The 24,560-nt window shown below is 35.4% G+C and overlaps 1 protein-coding gene across 2 annotated transcripts; it reads left to right on the forward strand.

The window, feature by feature from the left end:
* The first annotated feature begins 1,236 nt into the window (after positions 1-1,236).
* Positions 1,237-23,772, forward strand: LOC127957090 (piwi-like protein 2). Of its 2 annotated transcripts, none has more exons than XM_052555466.1 (23): positions 1,237-1,363; positions 1,919-2,401; positions 2,905-3,001; positions 4,331-4,406; positions 4,742-4,942; positions 5,872-5,982; positions 6,259-6,376; positions 8,003-8,127; positions 8,905-8,985; positions 9,227-9,340; positions 10,339-10,527; positions 10,757-10,841; positions 11,314-11,403; positions 11,849-11,989; positions 16,026-16,139; positions 17,337-17,525; positions 19,181-19,282; positions 20,114-20,230; positions 20,584-20,672; positions 21,113-21,218; positions 21,724-21,977; positions 22,132-22,239; positions 23,403-23,772. In XM_052555466.1, exons 2-23 carry the CDS (start codon positions 1,946-1,948, stop codon positions 23,557-23,559), a joined length of 3,120 nt encoding a protein of 1,039 aa, XP_052411426.1. In that variant the 5' UTR covers positions 1,237-1,363; positions 1,919-1,945; the 3' UTR covers positions 23,560-23,772. The 2 variants fall into 2 exon arrangements, with proteins under 2 accessions (XP_052411426.1, XP_052411427.1); XM_052555467.1 differs by having other exon boundaries at positions 1,919-2,386.
* The last annotated feature ends 788 nt before the right edge of the window (positions 23,773-24,560 follow it).

Raw genomic sequence — 24,560 nt, forward strand, 5'->3', positions numbered from 1 at the left:
CAAGCTTGTCCGCCAACGCTCGATGGGCTCCTCCACAGAATGTCAAGCTTCTGAGCCGATGGGACAGAATCTGAGTCACGCAGGGCGAGAGTAATGTCACAGCACGAGGAAACTGCACACACTTTATCATAGATTCAAGACAAGGAGCACGGCAGGAGTGTGCAGCCGCATGTAACTTATGATGGCTTCCTCGTGTTTACTAGCTCCCCAGAATGTCACATCTCTTTTGAATGGTTTTCATTTTTTTGTTGCCGAGATGATATCAGTTTATCTTTGTCAGCATCTTCAGTTATAGCCAGCATTGCTATAATCTGTCATCTGATCGATGGCCTGTCATCCTATCCAGTGTCAAGGATAAACAACAATATTTGCATGAACAGAAAAAGTATGGGTCCTTTTTTTTAATAGGCAAGCATTGCTATTTATTATATTTAAAGGAACAGCTCGCCAACAAAGAAAATTCTGTCATCCCACCCTGATCTTGTTTATGAACAATAAACTTTATTTTCATGCGATATAAAAAGTGCACTCTTACTATACAATGACAATTTAGAGTGACCGCATGTGCCAGCTCCCAAAAAGTTTCCTACAAGTTGCAAATACGGCTTGTGTACTTTGTTTTTTTTTCTAGGCTAGATGTTCATGAAGGACTATTATCAATGCATTAATCCATATTTATTTTTTTTTTATAAATCATATTTCAAGTCGACAAATAAATAGACAGGTTTTATATATATATATATATATATATATATATATATATATATATATAAAATAAATTAAATATATATATAAATAACCTATATATCAATATGGATTTTTTTATGAAAAATTATATATATATATATATATATCTCAATTTGAAAAGTTTCATTATTTTTTTATATTAAACTAAAATTTTAATTTATTTTTCATGTAGTTTACTAAAAATTGGAAATTGTTATTAGCTATTATTATATTATTAACTATCACTATAATTATAATTTATAAAAAACAGGAGTTTTGCACTAGAAAGCACCATTTGCATTTCCTTTAGAAAATGTAAAAAAAAAAAAAAAACGAATCTACATTTTGGTTTCCACTGACAGCCTTCTTTTCTTTAGCTTGCTCTGTATTTAATTTGACATACTTCTTATTGTAGAGATGGTCTGTATCCACAAATCCTGTATAAGTACATCAGTCTCACAAACTGCCTAAAAGACAAAAATGAGATTACATTTAATAGTCCCACAGGAGGTTTAACTGAGTCACTGAAAAGAATCACGAATCATGTAACACTGAATCAGAATTTGTTCGATTCATTCCGTCACTCGGTTGTTGAAGAGCTCTTTCATCGCCACAGAAGTGTCGACTACGTTTGCAGGTACATTAAGCATAATTTATACCAGTTTTACGATTATATGCATGCGTGAACCTCATTTGTTTCTAGAATAATCGAATAGAATTGTTTTTGGTGCTGCGTGCGTCATTCTGTCGAATAATCCTATCGAATGGACTTCGCGCGCTGTCACGTTTAGACCTACAGTCTATGGTTTCGACATGCAAAGACCAAAAAAACTACATCACAAAATACACCTGGTTAATGTTTTATTCCCTTAGGCATCCAAACATAAAATGTAATTTAATTTAAATTTGCAAAGTAAATTAAAAAAGTTATATTGGTTTTGTTTTAGACGCCTGTCAGACACATGCACGTGCTCACGTGCTCACGTCGAGTCGACAGAGATAACGATTTTGAATGCGTGCAAAAATGACATTATCCTCGATAACAGCAGTTAACATGACATTTTGGGCGTGCTAAAGCATGTTTTTATTTGTGCATCACTGTGCATATTTTCTAGAAATCGTGCACAGTGACGCATTAATTGATTGTTTGAAATCAAAACCTTCATTGATGTCTGTGCATTGTTACTGTCAGTTGCATTGAAGTGCAGCAGAGGAAGAAATGGATCCAAAGCGACCCCCCTTTCCAGGGCACCCAGGGGTCACTCGCATGCCATGGATGCAGTCAGCAGAAGATCAGGGTCAGTTGCCTGACCAGCCCCCATTGGGACGAGCCAGAGGTCTGGTCCTGCCTAAAGATGACCCTCTTCCTGGACGAGGTAGAGCCTTAGGCGTACCTGTAGAAACACCTGTACGGTTTGGGAGAGGCATAACTCCGTCTGTAAGCGAGCCTCTGGTGGGCTTTCCAAGAGGAGTGCGATTACCGACAGACGAGGGAGGATTTGGAAGAGCCCGAGGTTTTTTGCTGTCCACTCCAGAGCCCAGTGTTGGGATTGGGAGAGGGGCTGCTGTGGGACCAGTGCCTACACCGGACATTGAGAAATCTGATGTACAGGAAAAGATGCCTGAGCGGCAAACAGTGGTGGCTCCAGCGATTCCCCAGGTGAAACAATCGAAAGTGAGATTTTTCTAATAAAGATTGTGATTAAAGGGAAGCTATTGGGCATATCTGTTGTGTTTGAACACCAGAGATGTGTGTTTAAACAACCAGCCTATAATTAGGGTCCTATGAAATGTTTTTGTTTTTTTTCAAATTCCATTGTTTTTTTTTTCAAAATTCTTTGTTTCGCCAAAATTCTTTTTTTTTTTTTGTCTTTTTAAATGTTCAAGATTCCGTTTTTGAGTCTTGATACATTTTAACGATTAAATGAGATGTTATCAATAAAAAAAGCATGCCTTATTGATAAAACAAGAAACTATTTAACATCAGTCTATTAACAGAAAATTAAATGTATAGGGCCCATTTTTGTTTTATTGTTACCAAATTCGGTGTTTTGATTATGTCTAATAATTTGAAAAGCATGTGCAGCATCATAAAGGGAATTCAGTCATCACTTCTGCTATGCAAATACATTAATTCAGTAGATTTATGCGCTAGTCTCAGGCTTGGCTTTGTTTTAGGTTGAGGCTCCTGGGCCGGGGTCATCTCTGGTGTCCATGTTCAGGGGTCTGGGCATTGAGCCGGCAAAGACATGGGGCAGAGGAGCTACACCTGTGGGTATGTGAGAGAAAAACCCGAAAAGTGTTGTTTTTGCTTCATTGTGTATGTATGCATCTCTAGATTTTCAGCAACCCCAAACCATTGAAAGATGGTGACCATTTATACCATCATGTTTGTGCTTTCATTCAGGTTGAGATGCAACATTTGGTATTAAACAAGTTGCATGTTAGCATCATAAGGAGCAGGGCCTATAGCATTATAAATACAGCACATCTTAGTCAACCCTGCTGCATACTGCATTTAATCAAACTCATACCTGTTTTATTATTCATGTCAGCACTTGGTTGATTGGAGTGGGCATTAAATTGTGCCCCATCATTTTTGTATCCTTGGCAACACCAATAAAGTTGAATAGCCACCAATTAGAGACGTGCAATGAACTGCTGAAGACAACAGGAAGGTCAAGTAGCTAATAATCCAAACAAATGTAATCTGCAATGTAAATGCAAATGATGAACGTAAGCCTATTAATCTTCAGTTTTTCTTTGTAAAGTCTTGAAGTGTCTGAAACTGTGAGCTTTCCGCACAATTCTCTGGAAACCCTCTTCTTTTTTTCGTGCCGCACTTGACTTGGCTGTTTAAAAAATATTTCCACAACACAAACATGACATTTTGAGATAAGTTTCTCAACCTTTTCCAGCACTATAATATTATATATGATATATAATATAAAATGCACCTCTTCTGTGATTAATCAACTGTCTGAACCAATGTGTGCCAATCAGCAGCGGTTCCCACTAGATATATTAGACACACACTGTAAGATATTAATATTAATGTCAATATTTAAAAAACGAAAACCTCTGAGCCTAATTAAAGTTTGGAGAAGTCACTTGACATTTCATCATAGTATGAAATTACTGTACTTCTATTCCAAATTCCTTTTTTTTTATATATATATATATATATATATATATATATCTCTACTTTTTGAATGACTTGATTCAAATTTAAATACCAAAAAGTATGTCTATCTATTCAATAAATAATCTATAAATAATACAACTTTAACCATTTAAAAATGTATTACATTTGCAAAAATAATAATATCTCCCTATGAAATGTTATTTTTTTAATTGTGTTTTAAGTTTTCCAGATTTGTTTTATGATTTAATTAGTGATGTAATCTAATGAATGCATTAAACCTTTTAAATCAATATCTAAACAGTTCATCTTTTAAAATGCAATTTTGATCATTTTTTTTGTCAAACAAAGTGCTTTCCAAATAGAGGTTTAGTGTTTAAAAAATAGATGAAAAATTTAAACCAGCACTTCGCTGTGAGAGTATGACTCTGTTATTTGTCTGTACTGTACCTTGTTTCTCAGGACGGGGGGCAGCAGGTGATTTGGGGGCAGGTGTCCAGTCTAAGCCGACCATCATTGGGGCAGAAGAAGCCATCAGGTGTTGTTTCTTGGATTCTTTGCGTTTTTTATTTGCTCATGGAAAACATTAAATAGTAGTTCACCCCGAAATAATAAAAAAAAAAAATCTTCACCTTCATGTCATTCCAAACCTGCATGACTTAGTTTCTTCTGGAAGATTGTGAGTGCATAACAGCTCCAATCTGTGTGTGTTTGTCTCTGATATGGCTTCAGACAACTTAAGGAATTGCCTGTATGATGGGCCTGGCGTGGTGTTTTTGGAGCTTGTTTTGCTTCACAGTTGAAAAGATCTTTTTCATTTTTGGTTGAGATTAGGGACTGCATCAGAATGAGTTCAGCTTTGTGTGTTTGCAGTGTCCTGGGCAGAGGATTTGTTGGTGTTGGCAGAGCTGCGTTGCCCCATATGAGTGTAGGCCGTGGACCGATTGGCCCTTCGGGCCCCGTTTCTCCCGTTGATGCCCCGTTCTCCTTGCAGTCTGCTGCCTCCATCTCTGAAGAAGCCCCAGTTCCTCCAGGAACACCCCCAAAAGTTGAAGTGAAAATGGAGACAGTGAAGTATGAGTTCTCTTTCAGTCATTTCTTGTCCTGTTTGTTATTTGTTATATATCATATCAAGAAATTAATACTTGGCGAGGGCACATTAAATTGATCAAAAGTTACAGTACAAGTAAAGTCATCTTCAATGTAACAAAATATTTCTGTTTCAAATAAATGCTGTTTTTTTTAATTGCCAGCCACGGCCAGTGATTTTGAAGATTTTCACAAATATTTTATGTTTTGCTGTATGAGTATTTGAATATGCAATGCACCAAAGTTAAAGATTAGAGCCTCTTCTTTTAAACAACAACAACAACAAAACATTTAATTCTAGCTTAATGCATTCTTTTTTTTTATCAATACTTGAATACAGTTCAATTGGTCGCATTAAATTAAAATCACATTTTCATCAAAAACTATATCTGGATAATATTTAGTACGATTATCAAAGCATACATTGCTTCCATCAACACCTCCATGGTTTGCAAAGACATAAACCACTTCCTGGATCATCATTTTACTCTGTTGCTGATGATCGCATTATTTCTCACATGCATCTGTTTGCACTAGATTCTTCATCCTGTCCACCTGTGTTTTTGTCCGGGAGGTTTTGTACTCATTCAGAAGATGTGAAATAGCGCCCTCAAGTGTATAACAGTGAAAACACAAAAAGCCGTACTCATCTTCATCAAAGGAAATAAATTACATTTTAAAGTATGTTAAACTAAAAATCAGTTATTATAATAATATTTCACAATATCTTTGATTAAATAAATGCATCCTTTATTAACACAAGACTTCCTAAGACATAATATACACTGCAGCAGAGTTATGACCCAATTCTGCCTAATTTGCAAAAGATTTGTTCCGTCAGTGCTGTTCTTATTAACAAATCAATCTAATAATTGATACAAGCGAATGTTTCTCTTCTTCAATGTGTTTTACAGGGAGCCTCTGCAGAAAATCGGAACAAAAGGCAGTCCCATATCCATCGGCTCAAACTACATCCCCATCTGTTGCAAAAACGAAGCTGTGTTTCAGTACCATGTTACTTTTACGTGAGTCAAAATACAGTTAAAGTCTTTGGTGGCTGCTGTAATGAATTTACTGTGTACTACATTGTGTTCAATTATTTTAAACAAGTTAACAGTAGGGCACTTATAATATATTTCAAATGCATCTATGCATTTTTTAATGGGAACATGCTTCAGCCTGTCAAGCTAAAGTAGATCATGCTTTATATACAGTTGTAACCAGTATTGCTTGAATTATTACGAATAGCTGCATCTTTTTTTTTTTTTTTTTTAAGAGAAAACCTGTTTTTTTAATTTCAGGCCGAACGTTGAGTCTGTCGCGATGCGCTTTGGTATGATGAAGGAACATCGGCCCACTACAGGGGAGGTGGTGGCTTTTGACGGATCCATCCTCTATCTGCCAAAACGTCTTGAGGAGGTTTGTGTGCATGTTACGTGTTTTTCACTTTAAACATACGAAAACCTGCAGTATGAGTCTTTCAGAATAGTTTTAACCACTGCAAGAAAAAAGTCTACTCTTTCAAATGATGTCAGTTTTCTCTTTTTCAGCAAATTCAAATAATTATTAAATTCAAGCATTATTCAATGCTTTTTACTTTTGCATTAACATTTAGATTTGCATATTAAGTTGCAAAACATTTAAACCTGTTACATGATCACAAACATAAATAAAAAATTAAAACTCAGCTCTACTGCATTTTCTGTAGCATGTAAATCTCTATTACAAGCAATCCTGCGGTTCATAAAGAACTTTGTTGTTCTATGTCCACAAGTGTCATCTATTATTGCCTTCTTGATCTGAAAGTGCTCTTTTTCTTTAACCTGTTAACTGTCACTCACGTTTTTGAAGATAGACATGAATGTGCATGATACAAACCTAAATTTTTATAATTCATGACTGAAAACGTTTTGTAACATGATTTTGATGTACCATTTACATGGTAATGCAATGTTTGATTTTAAAATGGGTTTTGAAGGATGAATTTTGAGATTTTATGTTTTCAAGTGATATATAACTTCTGATGATTTCTAAAATGTGATAGAGAAAAAGGCAACGAGGAAGTCTTTTTTTTAAACAAAGGTAAAAGCTCCTTTTGTAATGTAGATTTCTGAGGGTGCACTCTTGTCATAAATTCATCTATTACTTTTCCTACATAATTTTTAACAAAAAATATTGGTAAAATATATATTTGGGAGTCTTAGACCTTTCCAACGATATATAGTTTGTCAAGATTAGATTAGATTTGATTGTAATATAGTATAGTCAACGTAGGCGTCCCGTATACAGGACGGGGTGACATTTAACAGGTTAAACATAGTCAAAAAGCCTGTGATTGGTGACCTTTAGTTATATGCATTTTTTTTTTTTGGAGTTATTACTACATTTTCTGTCAATCCATGTGTATTAACAATGTGCTTTCGCTTTAATCCAGTGCATGCATCACAGCGAACCCTGTGCATTGTGAACGCTATAATCTGTTAACATGAGCATGAAAAAAAAGTGTGCATGAACGTGTGCATGTTCCATGAAGACATCCTGTACATTTCCTACCGTAAATTGATCGAAACTTAATTTTGTGTAGTAATATGCATTGCTAAGAATTCATTTGAACAACTTTAAAGATGATTTTCTCGATATTTAGATTTTTTTTTTTGCTCCCTCAGATTCCAGCTTTGCTAATAGTTGCATCTCGGCCAACTATTGCTCTCCTAACAAACCACAAATCAATAGAAAGCTTATTTAATCCGCTTTCAGATGATGAATAAATCTCAATTTCAAAAAATTTTAACGTTTTAATATTATAATATAATATTAAATAATAAAACGTGGGTCCCAGTGCCAAAACACTGGTTTAGAGCATAAGCTGAGGTAGATATCTATCCCTAAAAATTGTTTTAATATAATTCAGTTATTTGAAAGAAATAGCGATATGTTCAGTAAACCATTTTATGTTTATTTTTTTCCCTATCAAGACTAAAGTACGCTCAAACCATCACATCCCCACTAATAACTCCAGCTTACTTCAGTTCTTCTGTGTAACAGGTTGTTCATCTTAAAGCTGAGAGAAAAACTGACAATCAAGAGATCGACATCAAGATCCAGCTGACAAAGATCCTGCCGCCCAGCTCGGATCTGTGTATCCCGTTCTACAGTGTGGTGCTAAGGAGGTGTGTGTTCTCCATCTCTAACATAACACACCGCACGTCAGGTTTGAGATCTTCATGAATGCATGAACCCACTAATGATTCGTGATTTATTACATATGCATGATGCCATGCTCAGAATTAGGGATGCAACGATAAAAGATTTACATTACATTAGACAAACTAAGTAGAGTATATTTCTCATATTGCTCAAGACTTGCTAATGTAAAACTTATAATTATTTTATTTCGTGCAATACTTGTGCACAATGCACATTTCTTAATATTAAGATTAAAATGTGTTTTAATTAATTAAGATTATATAATCTTTTGAATAATATCGGTCTGTAAATGCAATCCACTTTTGCACGATCAGATATACTTCAGTATATCTTTAGTTGGACTTTTTCATTTAAGATTCATATTTTATTTTAGCTCTGTTTCCTTTAACAAACATTTTAAATCCCAAACTGGATTTTGCACATTACTTAAATGAAATCCAATATAAATGCCATTCCTGCTTTTCATGTAAATTGGATTTTGTCAATCAAGTTCTCAAAGACGACCAAGAACCGTTAGATAATTTAAGGCCGTTATTAAAGCAAATATTCAGTAAGGTATTTGGAAACGCTTCCAGTGTGAAAACACATGAGTCTGCTGCTGTAGTTAATGTTTTGAGCGTGCATTGCAAAAAAGGCAGTATTGTCGAGTATTGCTCTGATTTCTCTGTGCATAGTCTTGAGCTATAATGGCTTGTTGACTTTCTCTGCTGCTTTCCTCTCAATCTTTCTCTCCGTTGCAGAGTGATGAGATTACTGGGGCTGAAGCTGGTGGGCAGAAACCATTACGACCCCAACGCTGTAGTGATTCTCGGCAAACACCGGTATTTTGCACTGACCTGATTGTTGTCTGTGATTGCAATCCAGCCAGAATTGCTGTGCTCCACCTTTGTGTGATTTCACATCGAATAAATCTAGACTCTAGATTTGGTATTTTTCCACCTGACGTATGATTACTGGATGCGTTTGAACCGTTTCAGCAGCACTTGTGTTAATGCTTTGTGTATTATTGCACTGTCCAGGATCCTGGTGATAGTTTGTACCTCACTGTGTTTGTGAATGCAGGCTTCAGGTGTGGCCTGGATACTCCACCAGTATCAAACACACTGATGGAGGTCTCTACCTCGTTGTGGACGTCTCTCATAAGGTGCTGCGAAACGACTCGGTGCTGGATATAATGTGAGTTTCAGTGGTTATCAATCATGCACACGTGAATAAAGTCGAGTGTTTCGTTCCACTAAAAAGCTGTTTCGAAGTCTAACGAGTTGCAGATATAGAAAAAAAAAAAAACTATGGATTTTTGGGATTATTTTTAGATCATAACATTAGGCATTGTCTGTTTCACTTAAATTCTTAGTGCATCATTAAAGCTGAATTTTTATTTTTTACGAAAAAATTTTTTTTTGCTAATCAAAATGATTTTACCAGTGTTATTGTTATAGTATTAATTAATAAAAAATATATGAATACAATTTATTTTTAAAAATTGGCCGAATTCTATTGCAGCATTGAGCATTGCTTCTAATCATTCATAGAAAAGACAAGAGCAATATTCTTCTAATATAAAAAAAAAATCATCTAATATAGTAGACATAGTGGTATGGATGAAAAATAAATTTAAAAAATCAAATTATGGATTGACTAATTTACCCAAACTTTATAAATACTATGTACTTATTAAGTCTCTGGGGTATATTTGTAGCAATAGCCAAAAATACATTGCATGGGTCAAAATTATAGATTTTTCTTTTATGCCAGAAATCATTAAGATATTAAGTAAAGATCATGTTCCATAACATTTCCTATGTTAAATATATCAAAACTTATTTTCTGATTAGTAATATGCATTGCTTAGAACGTAATTTGTACAACTTTAAAGATAATTTTCTCAACATTTAGAATTATTTTGCACGGTCAGATTCCGATTTTCAAATAGTTGCATCTTGGACAAATATTGTGCTGTCCTAAAAACCATACATCAATGGAAAGCATGTTAATTCAGATTATTTCAGATGATGTATAAATATAAATTGACCCTTATGATCTCCTCCGCAATGCAGCTTATACTGTAGGTTTTGGATCAGAACTCATTTGTAATGCATGCAACATTTTAGGCTAAAATCAGTTTGCCAATATTAATGCAATGATGTCTCTGAACAACCGTTCGTCTGCTGTAGGAACCTGATTTACCAGGGAAGTCGCGAGAGCTTTCAGGACGAATGCACAAAGGAGTTTGTCGGCTCAATCGTCATCACACGCTATAATAACCGCACTTACCGAATCGATGACATCGAGTGGTCCAAGTCTCCCAAAGACACTTTCACCTTGGCTGACGGAACCGTGACAACGTTTGTCGAATACTACAGGTGCATCTGCTGTGTGGAGAACCCACTTCTCTGATTTAAGACCTGAATGCATGTAAAAGACAACAACAGCTGGACCGTAACTGGATGATGCACATGACATTGCTAAAGTTCATACATTCATAAATAATAGCTCATTATAATATCAGAGACCAATATATGCTAGTTTAGAGTGACGGCTCGCTGTTTTATTGTTTTTGTCAGTTGTCTGATTAGCTTTTTACATGCACAGAAAAAACTACGGCATCACCATAAAGGAACTGGAGCAACCAATGCTCATCCATCGTCCAAAAGAGAGGTCCAAACCTGGAGGAAAGGTGAGCAAATGCTTATCAGGGTTTCTGGAACGGATTGTGGTGATGTTTCGGGTTATTAAAAAGCTTTAGAATTACAGTGACAGTTTGAATGACATGAGCTTAATTGAATTTAAACTCCTGCCATCTAGTGGTGTCTTTGGGTACTGTTCTGTTACAGTGGTTTATTTAATATTAATTAGTTCCAGAAAGTAATTAGTTCCAGAGATATTAGAATTTCAATATGGCTTCAGGAGTAAACTCTTAAAATGTAAACACATTCAGTGGTCAAAAACCAAATGAAAAGACTATTCCTTTAAAGAAGAATATCTGAATGGCAAATAATGTTGAAACTAGAAATTAATCTCGTTTCCTTTTGTCAAAACTGCTGCATTGAACATACCTGTCTGAGTGACATAAATATAACTTTTCCAAAGTACCAGGATGTGAATTTGTTATGTGTGATACTATGTGAATTTGATCCATTTCCTAACAGGTCATAACGGGTGAAATCCTGCTGCTGCCGGAGCTTTCCTTCATGACCGGCATCCCTGAAAAAATGAGGAAAGACTTCAGAGCCATGAAGGTACAAATCAGTTAAAACAGTCTTAGAAGATGCAGACTGTTCAGATATGTGACCCTGGACCACAAAACATTAGTCACGAATCCCAGTCATAAGGGATTTCTAAATAATCTTTCCATTGATGTATGGTTTGTAAGGATCGAATAATAATTGGCCAAGATGCAACTATTTGAAAAATCTGGAATCTGACGATGAAAAATTTTTAAAATATTGATACAATTGCCTTTGAAGTTGTCCAGATAAAGTTCTTCGCAATGTGTAATTCTAATAAAAATTGTAGTTTTGATATATTTACAATAGGAAATTGACATGGAACGTAATCTTTACTTAATATCCTAATGATTTTTGGGCTAAAAGAAAAATCGATCGTATTTTTGGCTATTGCTACAAATATACCCCAGCGACTTAAGACACATATAGTTATTTATCTATTCATCTTGTGTTTTAGGATCTGACCATGCACATCAATGTGGGAGCCGAGCAGCACACCCAGAGTCTCAAACAACTGCTGCACAATATCAACAGCAATAACGAAGCGGTCTCAGAACTGTCCCGATGGGGCCTCAGCATCAGCCAAGAGATCCTAGTGGTGAGAATCCATCAGATCCTCCCGAAATAAGTTCCTGTTCAACTCGTATTACACCTGGATGGCTTCTATTAAATTGTGTTATTCTATGCATCTACACGACCAAAAATTTGGGCAAGGTTTTTAATAATTTGGAAAGAAGTTCATTTAAGGCTACATAAATTTGATCAATATATTAAAATTCCAAATAACTTGCGTTATATTTTAAAATGCAATTTCTGTGATCAAAGCTGTTCAAAAGAATGTTGAAATAGTACATTTTACTGTCGCTTCTGACAAGTATTAACTTATAAAAAATAAAAAAACATTGCATTAAAGTACTATACACTATCCACAGATCCATCAAGTCATTTTCAATGTTAATTTCTACTCCTGTTATACTTTACCTACATATATTGCATTATTCTGGATAGTTTGTTATATAGTCTTGTACTGTATATTAGTTATCATTATCATTAATATTATTAAAGTCACTTAAAATTGTATATAGCATTGTAGCACTTTAATGTTTTTATTTCTAGGATTTAATGGAGTTTTTTTTTTTTTTATTGTTAGGCCCGTCACAATTTCTCAAATAAATTTGAGTACTCCATTATAAAAAAAATATACCAGTCAATGAACTAAATGAAGTAAAGCACGAAATATTAAAACCATTTAAAAATCCTAATAAAAGTGCTATTATTGAATTCACAAAGGCTGCAATTCAGTTTAAAAAAAAATATCCATTGAAGGTTTAATATGTATGGAAGCATATGGGTAGCATTATTCAATTTGGGATGTAATATGCAAAATGACAATGCAATATGTAAAATGGCAATGCATTTCTGTATTTACATTTACATTTTCCAATACATTTGTGCAACGTTTGGTGCAAAATGAAAATGAAAATTAAATTACATAATTTTCATTTGCCATTTACTACACCAGTTTTAATATGTAAAATGAATATTAATTTTAACGCTTTATAAGTTGCAAAATTAAAATGAAAATGTATTACAGAAATGATTAGATATGTCTAACATGTTAAAGCAAAAACTGTGGCAAAATGATCATTTAAATGCTATTTTTCTTAAATGCATTAACACTCACAGTCAAGACACTTACGTTTGCATTTTCATTAGGTGTCCCGCAATAAATGTAGCAAAATTCAATGTGCACATTGAAAATGCATTCCGAGCCAATCACGTGTCCCCGCCCTCGCGCCACGTCAATCATTGTGTGAACAAGGCGGGGCTTACAGAAGGTCAGAGACTCAAATCTCAAGGAGCGGATTCAAGTGAGACAAGATGGACAAGACAGTTGGTCCGTGTATGTTTTGATCATTTCGGTTTATGGCTTCAATATTTCATTCGCACTTGTGGGCGGAGCTGAAACGCTGCTTTCATCTGATTGGTGTAATCGCTCCACCTTCAGCTGGGTCTTGTCATTCTTTCAGACAGAATAAGAGTCAGTGCGAGTGAAGCACTGTAATGTCTGAAACTACACTCACTGTAAATTGGCATAATATTTGAATCAGATGTATCTGGGCACATAATTCGTGCTGCTGAGACCTGCAAATTATTTCTAGGTTGTAGTATTGTATGAATATTGTCCCACTGATAAAAACAGTGCAAATAGTTCTGTCCCTTTGGATAACAGTGAAGTGGAAATAAATATAGTTAAATTTATGAAATAAAATTAAATAGGATTTTTTGGGAAGGTAAGTCTGGCCAGTTATACAGCAACACTAGTCAGACAAGTCTGAAGATCTGAGCTGAATTGGGTGAAACATTAAAGTTCTAGTCTGTGTCAATTACTCTCATAATAAATAATAATAATAATGTTACCTGTATTTTTCGGTATAAGTTACATCAGTCCAAAAATACGTCATGACGAGGAAAAAAACATATATAAATCTCACTGGACTATAAGTCGCATTTATTCAGGACCAAGAGAAAACATTACCGTCTACAGCCGCAAGAGGGCGCTCTAAGGTAGGCTACAGGAGCACTGAGCAGCATAGAGCTAATTTTACTATTTTTATTTAGAAATGTAACTATATTCATTTTTACAATTATTTATTAATGTCACACACATACACACACACACACACACATACCTAGTGCCTTATGACTTAAAAGATGAGAGTGGTAAATGTTACAAACATGGAACTGTTCAGTCTATTGTTGATTTTTATTTCCACTTCACTGTTATCCAAAGGGACAGAACTATTTGCACTGTATTTATCAGTGGGACAATATTCATACAATACTACAACCTAGAAAATAATTTGCAGGTCTCAGCAGCACGAATTATGTGCCCAGCTACATCTGATTCAAATATTATGCTAATTAACAGTGAGCGGTGGTTTCAGACATTACAGTGCTTCACTCGCACTGACTCTTATTCTGTCTGAAAGAATGACAAGACCCAGCTGAAGGTGGAGCGATTACACCAATCAGATGAAAGCAGCGTTTCAGCTCCGCCCACAAGTGCGAATGAAATATTGAAGCCATAAACCGAAATGATCAAAACATACACGGACCAACTGTCTTGTCCATATTGTCTCACTTGAATCCGCTCCTTGAGATTTGAGTCTCTGACCTTCTGTAAGCCCCGCCTTGTTCACACAATGATTGACGTGGCGCGAGGGCGGGGACACGTGATTGGCTCGGAATGCATTTTCAATGTGCACATTGAATTTTGCTACATTCATTGCGGGACACCGAATGAAAATGCAAACGTAAGTGTCTTGACTGTGAGTGTTAATGCATTTAAGAAAAATAGCATTTAAATGATCATTTTGCCACAGTTTTTGCTTTAACATGTTAGACATATCTAATCATTTCTGTAATACATTTTCATTTTAATTTTGCAACTTATAAAGCGTTAAAATTAATATTCATTTTACATATTAAAACTGGTGTAGTAAATTGCAAATGAAAATTATGTAATTAAATTTTCATTTTCATTTTGCACCAAACGTTGCACAAATGTATTGGAAAATGTAAATGTAAATACAGAAATGCATTGCCATTTTACATATTGCATTGTCATTTTGCATATTACATCCCAAATTGAATAATGCTACCCATATGCTTCCATAAATATGGACTTTATTTCATCCACAACACTGGTCGGCGCTATACCGGTATAAATGTGACTACCAATAATATGTTGTTCCTTCATATGGATTTTGCTTTGAAAAAATACAAAAATACAACAAAACAATACAGTGTAAAATATCATGATAATAATTTTAGCTCATATCGCCCACCCATAAATTACAGTAAATGCTGCTCCACATAAACAATTATCATTCACATTCATACTCCATATTTGCATATGGTGTGTATTTTTAGTCAATATTAAATGGGTATAAGATCGTGCTTTAAATGCATTTGATATAATACATAATGTACATAAGTTATAATTGTTTTATTACTATATTATACATTTCAGCGGTTTTGTTCAGTAAAACCTTATGATTACTTGCTTTTTATATTTTATTTGAAACCATTTTTATTGCCTCGTTGCTATTATGTATGTATTTTTTTGTCAGTCTATTTTTTGCTTAGGTCTGTTTTTATTACCTCAGTTTCTCTGAATAATTGAAAGATTACTCAATTCCCAAAATAATCATTAGAGACAGCCCTAAATATTGTATTTGTCTGAGTGAAATCCAACAGTACCTGACAAATATCCCTATACGGTTTTGTTTTTTGTGCCTGTTTTAAATGTAAAGCAAAAAGGTTATCATTAAAATGCATGGATCTGATAGAATCTAAATATAAAGCAGGGGGAAAATAAATGAAGCCTAGTTAATTCAAGCGTTATTGTTATGTGCAGGTAAATTTATGTACTTTTAAACTCAACTTAGGGAAATACCTCATGTTAACAAATGCAAGTAGTTTTGAAGAATCACTAATGTTGGTGTATTTATCACTGGATGTGTTAGTCACACTTTTAATGAATTGTATTAACTGCATTGGTTTGCACACTGATGCATTGGTGTGTTTGTAGCTAACATGAATAACTGAAACGTTTTGTTTCTGCACAGACTCAAGGAAGAACTCTGCCCAACGAGACTATCTGCTTGCATTCAGCTTCGTTTGTCACGTCTCAGGCAGTAGACTGGTCCAGGGAGGTGGTTCGAGACCCCTCCATCAGCACTGTGAGTCAGTGTAGGGTGTTTGAACCAGATCACTGCGACTCGTTGGTTTTTGGGGAGTGCATATGTCACCACAGAAAGAGAACGGCCTTGTTTGGCTTGAGTGAAAGAAATGAGTGGATTGAATTCATACCTTTTGATTGAAGCACATCACACGTGGGTATTAAAGGGGTCATGAAATGCTTTAGAGAGAGAGATAGAACTGGACTGGTGGTGGTGCTTTTTTTGGTCATTTAGTGTTTCTGATAAAAAAAAAAAATTGGGAAAAATCTACCAACCATACTGACAAGATATTAATGATATGAATTCTACTAATAAGAACTATAAAAACACAGTAAGGATTACTATGGTTTAATGAGCTGCTGCATTCATGAATATTAATCAGGTTGTGTGCGTTCCCTTGAACCGATTTGCTGAAATCAAAACAGAGACTATAATAGGTGAGCGCCAGCCAATGAGATTGCTGTTTGAACATTAACTCCACCCACTACCGGAAAACACGGCTGTTCTTAAAAGCCGAAGACTTCCATTGGAACGCCATTATTTTGATAGGAAAATTCAACAAAGAATATAGTTTAAAATTAAATAATTTGTAATATGTTGACATGGAAGCATGTAAAATCAGAGCGAGGGTTTAGACTTTTATTTTGAAGTCGTGATAGCATATTCATGCTTTAAATGATTCCAAATCCAGTCGTTTCATAAGTGCAGAAAATAATAATTCACATTTAAAACATTTTGAGTTTAGAAACGTGGTGCATTTTTTATTTTAGAGTAACATCTCTAATATGATAAACATTTGGATTCTCAATTTCATGACCCTAATAATGTATGAAGCTTTGGAAAACACAGAATAGAGAGTTTCTGAACTAAATGACTCTTTTATGATCTGATTTCTTTGAGCGACTTAGATTAGCGACTAAGTCTGATCACTGAACAAAATACCTTTTACACTAGAGATGGGTAACCTGAGTGAATTAGAAACACTTCGCTTGACCAAACAAGTCTGATTATTGAATAAGATGACTCTTAGGTTCATTTTAGTGAATCAAAACATAGTGTTTTCTGAATCCTGAGCAAAATGGCTCTTATGAACTTGTATGAAAAAGATCTTTGGCTGTTTTAAACTTGCCCCAATCTCATTCTCTCACATTGCCCTTCCCATCTACTGTATTTGTCTCCTGATTGCTCTCTTGTCAGGTTCCTCTGAAATGCTGGGCTGTTTTCTATCCCCGGCGGGCAACCGATCAGGCAGAGGAGCTCGTGACTACTTTCACGAGGGTAGCCGGACCAATGGGCATTACAATTGATCGGCCCATCCGCGTAGAGCTACGGGATGATCGAACCGAGACCTTCATCAAGAGCATTCACTCTCAACTCACCAGTGAGGTGGGGAAGTGTAATGAAAGAGCTTCTCTAGGGATGTAATGATTCACTCAACTCACGATTCGATTCACTATTCACGAACAAAAGGAGATTCAAGACAAATTATAAATCAAACTTGTCCTTTTATTATTGCTTTGACAAAATGTTGCACGTTTCTTTGTGAAATTGAAATGTAACCCTATAATAATATACTAATATTCAACTTATCTGCATATTATTCCTCTTTTGTGGGTTTCGATTGCTCGCATCTGTTAAGTCACTTTGGATAAAAGCATCTGGTAAATAAAAGAATTTAAATATAATGTAAATAACAAAACTAAATTGAAATAAAAAAAAGCCCCAAATCAAATAAATAACACAAATAAAATGAATCTCTTCATATAAATAAAATAAGGTATTGTCTGTGCCCTTTAAATGTAAAAATAGAGGCAACAACTGCATTTTAATTATGATCAAAACCAAGATGCTCCATACATGCAACATGAACAGTTTTTAATCTGAATTAGATAGTTTTTGCTTCAAAATTTTACAGAATGATTTGACTTAAGTTTTGTAAAACTATACACAAGAAATATCTGCATGAAAAAGCAGATGAGCTGAGTGAGATGCAGTTTACTCTCTGCCAGCAGGTGAACACCGCAGCTGGTGGCACTTAAAGCGTTTCCTTGGTTACCGCTCTAAACAAAGCACTTGTAAACACCGCAGCAGGTGGAGCTTGAAGCGTTTCCTTGGTTACCGCTGTAAACAAAGCACTTATGAACACCGCAGCAGGTGGAGCTTGAAGCGTTTCCTTGGTTACCGCTGTAAACAAAGCACTTGTAAACACCGCAGCAGGTGGAGCTTGAAGCGTTTCCTTGGTTACCGCTGTAAACAAAGCACTTATGAACACCGCAGCAGGTGGAGCTTGAAGCGTTTCCTTGGTTACCGCTGTAAACAAAGCACTTGTAAACACCGCAGCAGGTGGAGCTTGAAGCGTTTCCTTGGTTACCGCTGTAAACAAAGCACTTATGAACACCGCAGCAGGTGGAGCTTGAAGCGTTTCCTTGGTTACCGCTGTAAACAAAGCACTTATGAACACCGCAGCAGGTGGAGCTTGAAGCGTTTCCTTGGTTACCGCTGTAAACAAAGCACTTGTGAACACCACAGCAGGTGGAGCTTGAAGCGTTTCCTTGGTTACCGCTGTAAACAAAGCACTTGTGAACACCACAGCAGGTGGAGCTTGAAGCGTTTCCTTGGTTACCACTGTAAACAAAGCACTTATGAACACCGCAGCTGGTGGCACTTAAAGCGTTTCCTTGGTTACCGCTGTAAACAAAACAGGGCTTCACTTACGAACTTTAATATGCATTATTCAGAGGCAAGATGAAAATAAAAAATACCATCTAAACTTTTTTAAAGAGAGTAAGTTCCCCTCAGACATACATGCATATAAACCTCTTCCCTAATTGAATCACGTTTTATTTAGTATCTCAGCCGATTTGAATCGTCACACATTTTAACTCATTTTCAACCGGTTTCAGGGTTAATCGTTACATCCCTACTGTACTCCCAAAGAGCAATGTTACTTTCTCTGGGCCATGGTTCTTTTGGCTTTGTAGTGCATTTGGATATTATCTAAATACCATAGTATATAGTATGTTGTCTCTCTTGGTTTTCAGCCCAATGTGCAGCTGGTCGTGTGCATTATGACCGGAAACAGAGACGACTTGTACAGCGCCATCAAGAAGCTCTGCTGCATCCAGAGTCCCGTACCATCACAGGTTTCATCAACACAGTTCCTTTGCATTTCATTGTTCAGTTGCTGTTTATGTAACACACACACTACTGTTCGAAGATTTTTGAAGATATATCTAATGCCCACCAGGGCAACAATAATTTAAGTTAGTAATATTTTATGTTGTTATACGGTTTTAGGTTTTAGTATATATTAAAATTTATTTTATCCCTGTAATGGTAAAGCTAAAATTTCAGCATCATTGCTAGTGTCACATGATCTTCAGAAATCATTCTAATATACTGATTAGCTGCTCAAGAAACATTGTTTTCAATGTTGCGAACAACTGTGCTGCTTAATACTTTTGAGGATGAATAGAGAGTTCAAAAGAACAGCGTTTATTTGAAATAGATGTTTTTTTATTTTTGTACATTTTGTTTAGTTAAATGCATTCTTGCATGACAAAAGTAAGTTTCCTCTGCCTTAAAAACAATGCTGTATCGAAAGTTTTTTAAATGTTTTGCCTCAAAGATAAAACCTCTGACCACATCATTTGTACTGAAATTTTTTGGCATTATTTTTGTACTTTTTAATCCCATGTCAGTGGAATTATTCAGCTGGTAAAGGGTTAATTCAACCAAAAATGAAAACTGTCATTAATTACTCACCCTCATCTCATTCTAAACCCATAAAACCTTTGTTCATCTTCAGAACACAAATTAAAATATTTTTATGAAATTGAAGGACCTAAAGGGGTTTTCCATTTTTGTATGGAATATCCCTTTAATTAACTTTATTTTTTTTTTGCTTTGTGTATTTGTGGCAAACAGCATGTGTTAATGAATAAAAATTTCACATCTATGACACTTATTCCCAGGCCATCAACGTGCGGACCATCTCTCAGCCACAGAAGCTGCGCAGCATCGCTCAAAAGATCCTTCTGCAGATCAACTGCAAACTGGGAGGAGAGCTGTGGACGGTGAATGTTCCTCTGGTGAGTGTCTGCTAATCAGATATTTAAGATTCAGTATTTATTCCTAGGATCACATCTTGACTTTATTCCTAGACACCAGCTGCAACAAACTCATCAATTTTGAGCTGGTGGGAGAACTAATATTAGTGATATTATAAAAAGTATTTTCTTTGTTTTTCAAACTATAGTTGTTTAGTTAGTAGGTTTAGTATAATAGATTGAATATGATTTATTGCATGATAAAGCAAAAAGGCATCCTAAAGCATTGTTCCTTCTGAATGATGCTGATGTTGGATTGTTGCAGCACATACATATAAGCAAATGGTGTTCTATAAAAGGATAACTTCTAACCCATGTAGTTTTGATTTGAACAGAAATACCTGATGGTGATTGGGGTGGATGTTCACCATGACGTGAGCAAGAAGAGCAGATCTGTCATGGGGTTTGTGGCAAGTCTTAACAGGTAAAACCATCCGAAAGAAAAGGCTGCATTTATCTGATAAAAAATACAGTGAGAGATACAGTCTTTTGCATGATCCTTAAAAAAAAAAAATAACTTTTTTTCAGGATTCTTTGAGTATGAAGTTCAAAAGAACAGCATATTTTTAAATTATACTTTTTTTTTTGTTATATTTTAAACATAAAATCTTTTTATGCATATACATAAATCTCAGATCTACATATAATGTATGTCACGAGAAGTCTGGTTAAATATTGTTAGGTCAGGAAATAAATGCATAGGCATCGATGAGCTGTTCACCAAAGCATCTATGGCATGCATTTAGAAAATAGATTTTAATTTCATCCCAACTTTAAAAATTAAATGTGACCGCATCTGCTTGTATGCATCAGATTCGAGATCTGTGAATCAGACCTAACCCTGTGTTTATTGTCTCGGTGTAGCACGCTGACAAAATGGTACTCCAGGGTTACCTTCCAGATGCCTCACGAGGAGATAATCAACGGCTTCAGGGTCTGTCTGCTGGCTGCCCTGCAGAAATACTACGAGGTAATGAGGCATTTATATCAACTGGTCAAATGTGACCCTGGACCACAAAACCAGTCATAAGGGTAAATTTCTCGAAATTGCGATTTATACATCATATGAAAGCTGAATAAATAAGCTTTCCATTTGATGAATGGCCGAGATACAACTATTTGAAAATCTGAGGGTGCAAAAAAAAAAATCAGAAAATCGCTTTTAAAGTTGTGCAAATTAAGTCTTTGGCAATGCATATTACTAATAAAAAATAAAGTTTACGGTAGGAAATGTACTAAATATATTTATGAAATATTTACTTAATGTCCTAAGGATTTTTGGCATAAAAGAAAAATCTATAATTTTGACGCATACAATGTATTTTTGGCTATTGCTACAAGTTTATCCGAGAGACTTAAGTCTGCTTTTGTGCTCCAGGGTCACAAATGGTTTAGAAAATGCTACAGCTTCTCTATGTCTCCTGAATGTTGTGCATGGACGTATTTGACCCATTGTACCAATTTTTTACAAACAGGTGAACCACACCTTCCCTGAGAAGATCGTCATCTATCGCGATGGCGTTTCTGATGGACAGCTCAAGACTGTGGAGCTTTATGAGATCCCTCAGGTTCTGAAATGCTTCGAGACCATCCCGAACTACGAACCGAAGCTGGCTTTCATCGTGGTGCAGAAGAGGATCAGCACTACCCTGTACTCCTACGGATCCAACCACTTCGGCACGCCCTCGCCAGGAACCGTTCTGGACCACACCGTCACAAACAGAGACTGGTTGGTTGATGAGAGCTGAAGTGCAGGCCAGGATTCTGCCAATGGTTTTAGCAGCTAGATGTGCAGAGCTCTGCAGAAACGAGATCTAGTCAAGTGCATTAGCGGGAGGAAATAAAATGTGGCGTATGAATTGACATGTTTCTCTTCTCTTCAGGGTGGACTTCTACCTAATGGCACATTCGATTCGACAGGGTTGCGGCCTGCCCACTCATTACATAGCAGTGTACAACACCGCAAACCTCACCCCTGACCACTTACAGAGGTTCGCTTTAAACAATACAGATTACAAGAACCTGCTAAATTTGATTTTTAATGTCATGGGTTTACACAAGGATTAAAGTAGGGTATCCGCATTCTCACTGTTATACTCTAGGGGGCGCATCTCTTGAATGAGTTTAGAAAGCACATGCAAGGAAGAAGCAGAAACGAGTGATCTCAAATGTATGCATATATGAAAAAAAAATAATGCAACACTAACAATGTTAATCTAAAAAAAAAGGCTGGTGCAAGCTTTGAGAGCACTGATGGAAGCCATCTGCTGCATCTTTGCTTGGATAATATTACTGAATATAATCTAGATGTAGTATATGATAAAAATGTGATTTTCTCAGATTCACAGCTGCTTAAAATGTTGCTTTTTTTATGAAACCTACCTACATTTGTTTTCACAAAGTAGAGGGTCTGATCTTCACCTTTTAATATATTAATATAACACATTCTGGGGGCAAATACATTTTAGTGAAAATCGGCAACAATGCTGGCGGTGGCAGGCAAACTTTTTCAAAAATGCTGACAGGGAAAGAGTTAAACGTTAAAAAAACGATAACATATTTTGGAATGTTGAAATGCTATATTTACCAATTTTTTGACAAAAAATTGACAAAATACAACATCAAACTAACTTTAGCCTATATATAAAACATAACTTTTATTAACAAAACAAAAATACACCATGCTATAGGGCAGGCTTTGCCGAATATAAAATAACAAATAACTTGCATAAAGTTTAAATAGGTTTACAAAACTGGCAATAAGTAAACCTGTATAGCTAATATTTAACCAAATAAACAAGAAACATAAAATGTTTATTAGCAAAACTAATAAGAAAAGTTGAAGGCAAGGCATAAACCATAATGTTAAATAAAATAAATAAATTACACAAAGTTTAAATAAAGTACAAATCAGCAAACAATGTGGAACCAATTAAATAAGAAATGAACGTTTAAAAAAAAAATTGATGAACTCCAAAATTCAACAGTCTTTTCAGAATCAAAATATTGCCAAGCGGACGTTTTGCATTTTGTTTCGAAACTAAATCGTCCGCTTCAGCACCGTCTTATCACAGCAAGCCTATGCAGCACTGACCTATATATTACAAATAAAGTAAACAAATTATGTATTTATTATGTTATTTATTCAACACAGGTTGACTTTCAAGATGTGCCACCTATACTGGAACTGGCCCGGAACGATCCGCGTTCCTGCACCGTGCAAGTATGCCCACAAACTGGCCTTCCTGTCTGGCCAGTACCTCCACTCGGAGCCTGCCATCCAGCTCTCAGAGAAACTGTTCTTCCTGTGAGCGAGAGCTGTTCACCGTCTCAAACAGACCCAAGAAGGATCCAATCTCCCTCTTTTGTTCTTTTTTATTTGCTAATCTTAAAAGTACTGTTCTGAATGTTCTTTGCTGGTATCCAAATCAACCTTCTTTTTTTCCCCAAACGTTTTTTGTAACTCTTAGTTGTTCGTTCTTGTAAAGCATAAGTGAATAAAGTGCATGTCTCATTTCGACTTCCCCCAGAGTCTCTTTCATCAGTGCTGATGTGTAGTGGTTCAGAGCAGTATTCTTATTCTATTAGCAGATTCCTTTTTCTTTAGGAAATTTGGTAACACTTTGCATGGATGGATGGCTACACCAATTAACATGAACTAACAATGAACAATACTTTTTAGCATTTAATCAATGTTGATTTCACCATTTACTAAATTCAATAAAAAGAAAAACGTTAACTTAAGTTAATGCATAGTTTATGAATAATTGTATATTAAAAGTTTTAATGCTGTAAACATGTTGTCCGTAGTTCATTTTAACTAATGCATTAACTAAGGTTAACTAAAGGCCAAAGGAACAGAAAAAATGCTGCTCTGGATCAGCATAAGTATAAAAAATGCATTAAAATTCCACAGATTTTAGGAACAAAGGATCTGTTGAGCAGATATACACATTGAAAAACGACTAAAGTAAAAAAAACAACTTTCTACAGAAATAACCTACTATACTGTTTGTCACCATAAATCTAAACTAAACTTGGGAATGTGCAAATTCTGGAGCTTGGCATAATAGCGATATTTGTTTCCACTAGATGTCAGTGTCTTGATCACTTTTTAAACTGGCTAAAATTTTATGCAAAGACTAGCAGCAAAATGTTTTAAGATTTTTTTTTTTTTTTTTTTTTTTATAAAATCACCCATTAATATTTATATACATACTATATACAGTGTATATATGATATTAATGGCCGATTTGACACTTTCTGACTTGAGTTGGTGAGTCAGACAACATGTGTTCTTACACGAGAGCCA

The sequence above is a fragment of the Carassius gibelio genome, chromosome B5, assembly GCF_023724105.1.
Source record: "Carassius gibelio isolate Cgi1373 ecotype wild population from Czech Republic chromosome B5, carGib1.2-hapl.c, whole genome shotgun sequence".
Lineage (NCBI taxonomy): Eukaryota > Metazoa > Chordata > Actinopteri > Cypriniformes > Cyprinidae > Carassius > Carassius gibelio.

Coding starts and splice junctions, on each gene's coding strand:
- LOC127957090 (XM_052555466.1), top strand. CDS start 1,946: ATGGATCCAAAGCGACCCCCCTTTCCAGGGCACCCAGGGGTCACTCGC. Junction 5,983..6,258: donor CAGTACCATGTTACTTTTAC/GTGAGTCAAAAT, acceptor TTTTAATTTCAG/GCCGAACGTTGAGTCTGTCG. Junction 11,990..16,025: donor TCAGCCAAGAGATCCTAGTG/GTGAGAATCCAT, acceptor GTTTCTGCACAG/ACTCAAGGAAGAACTCTGCC.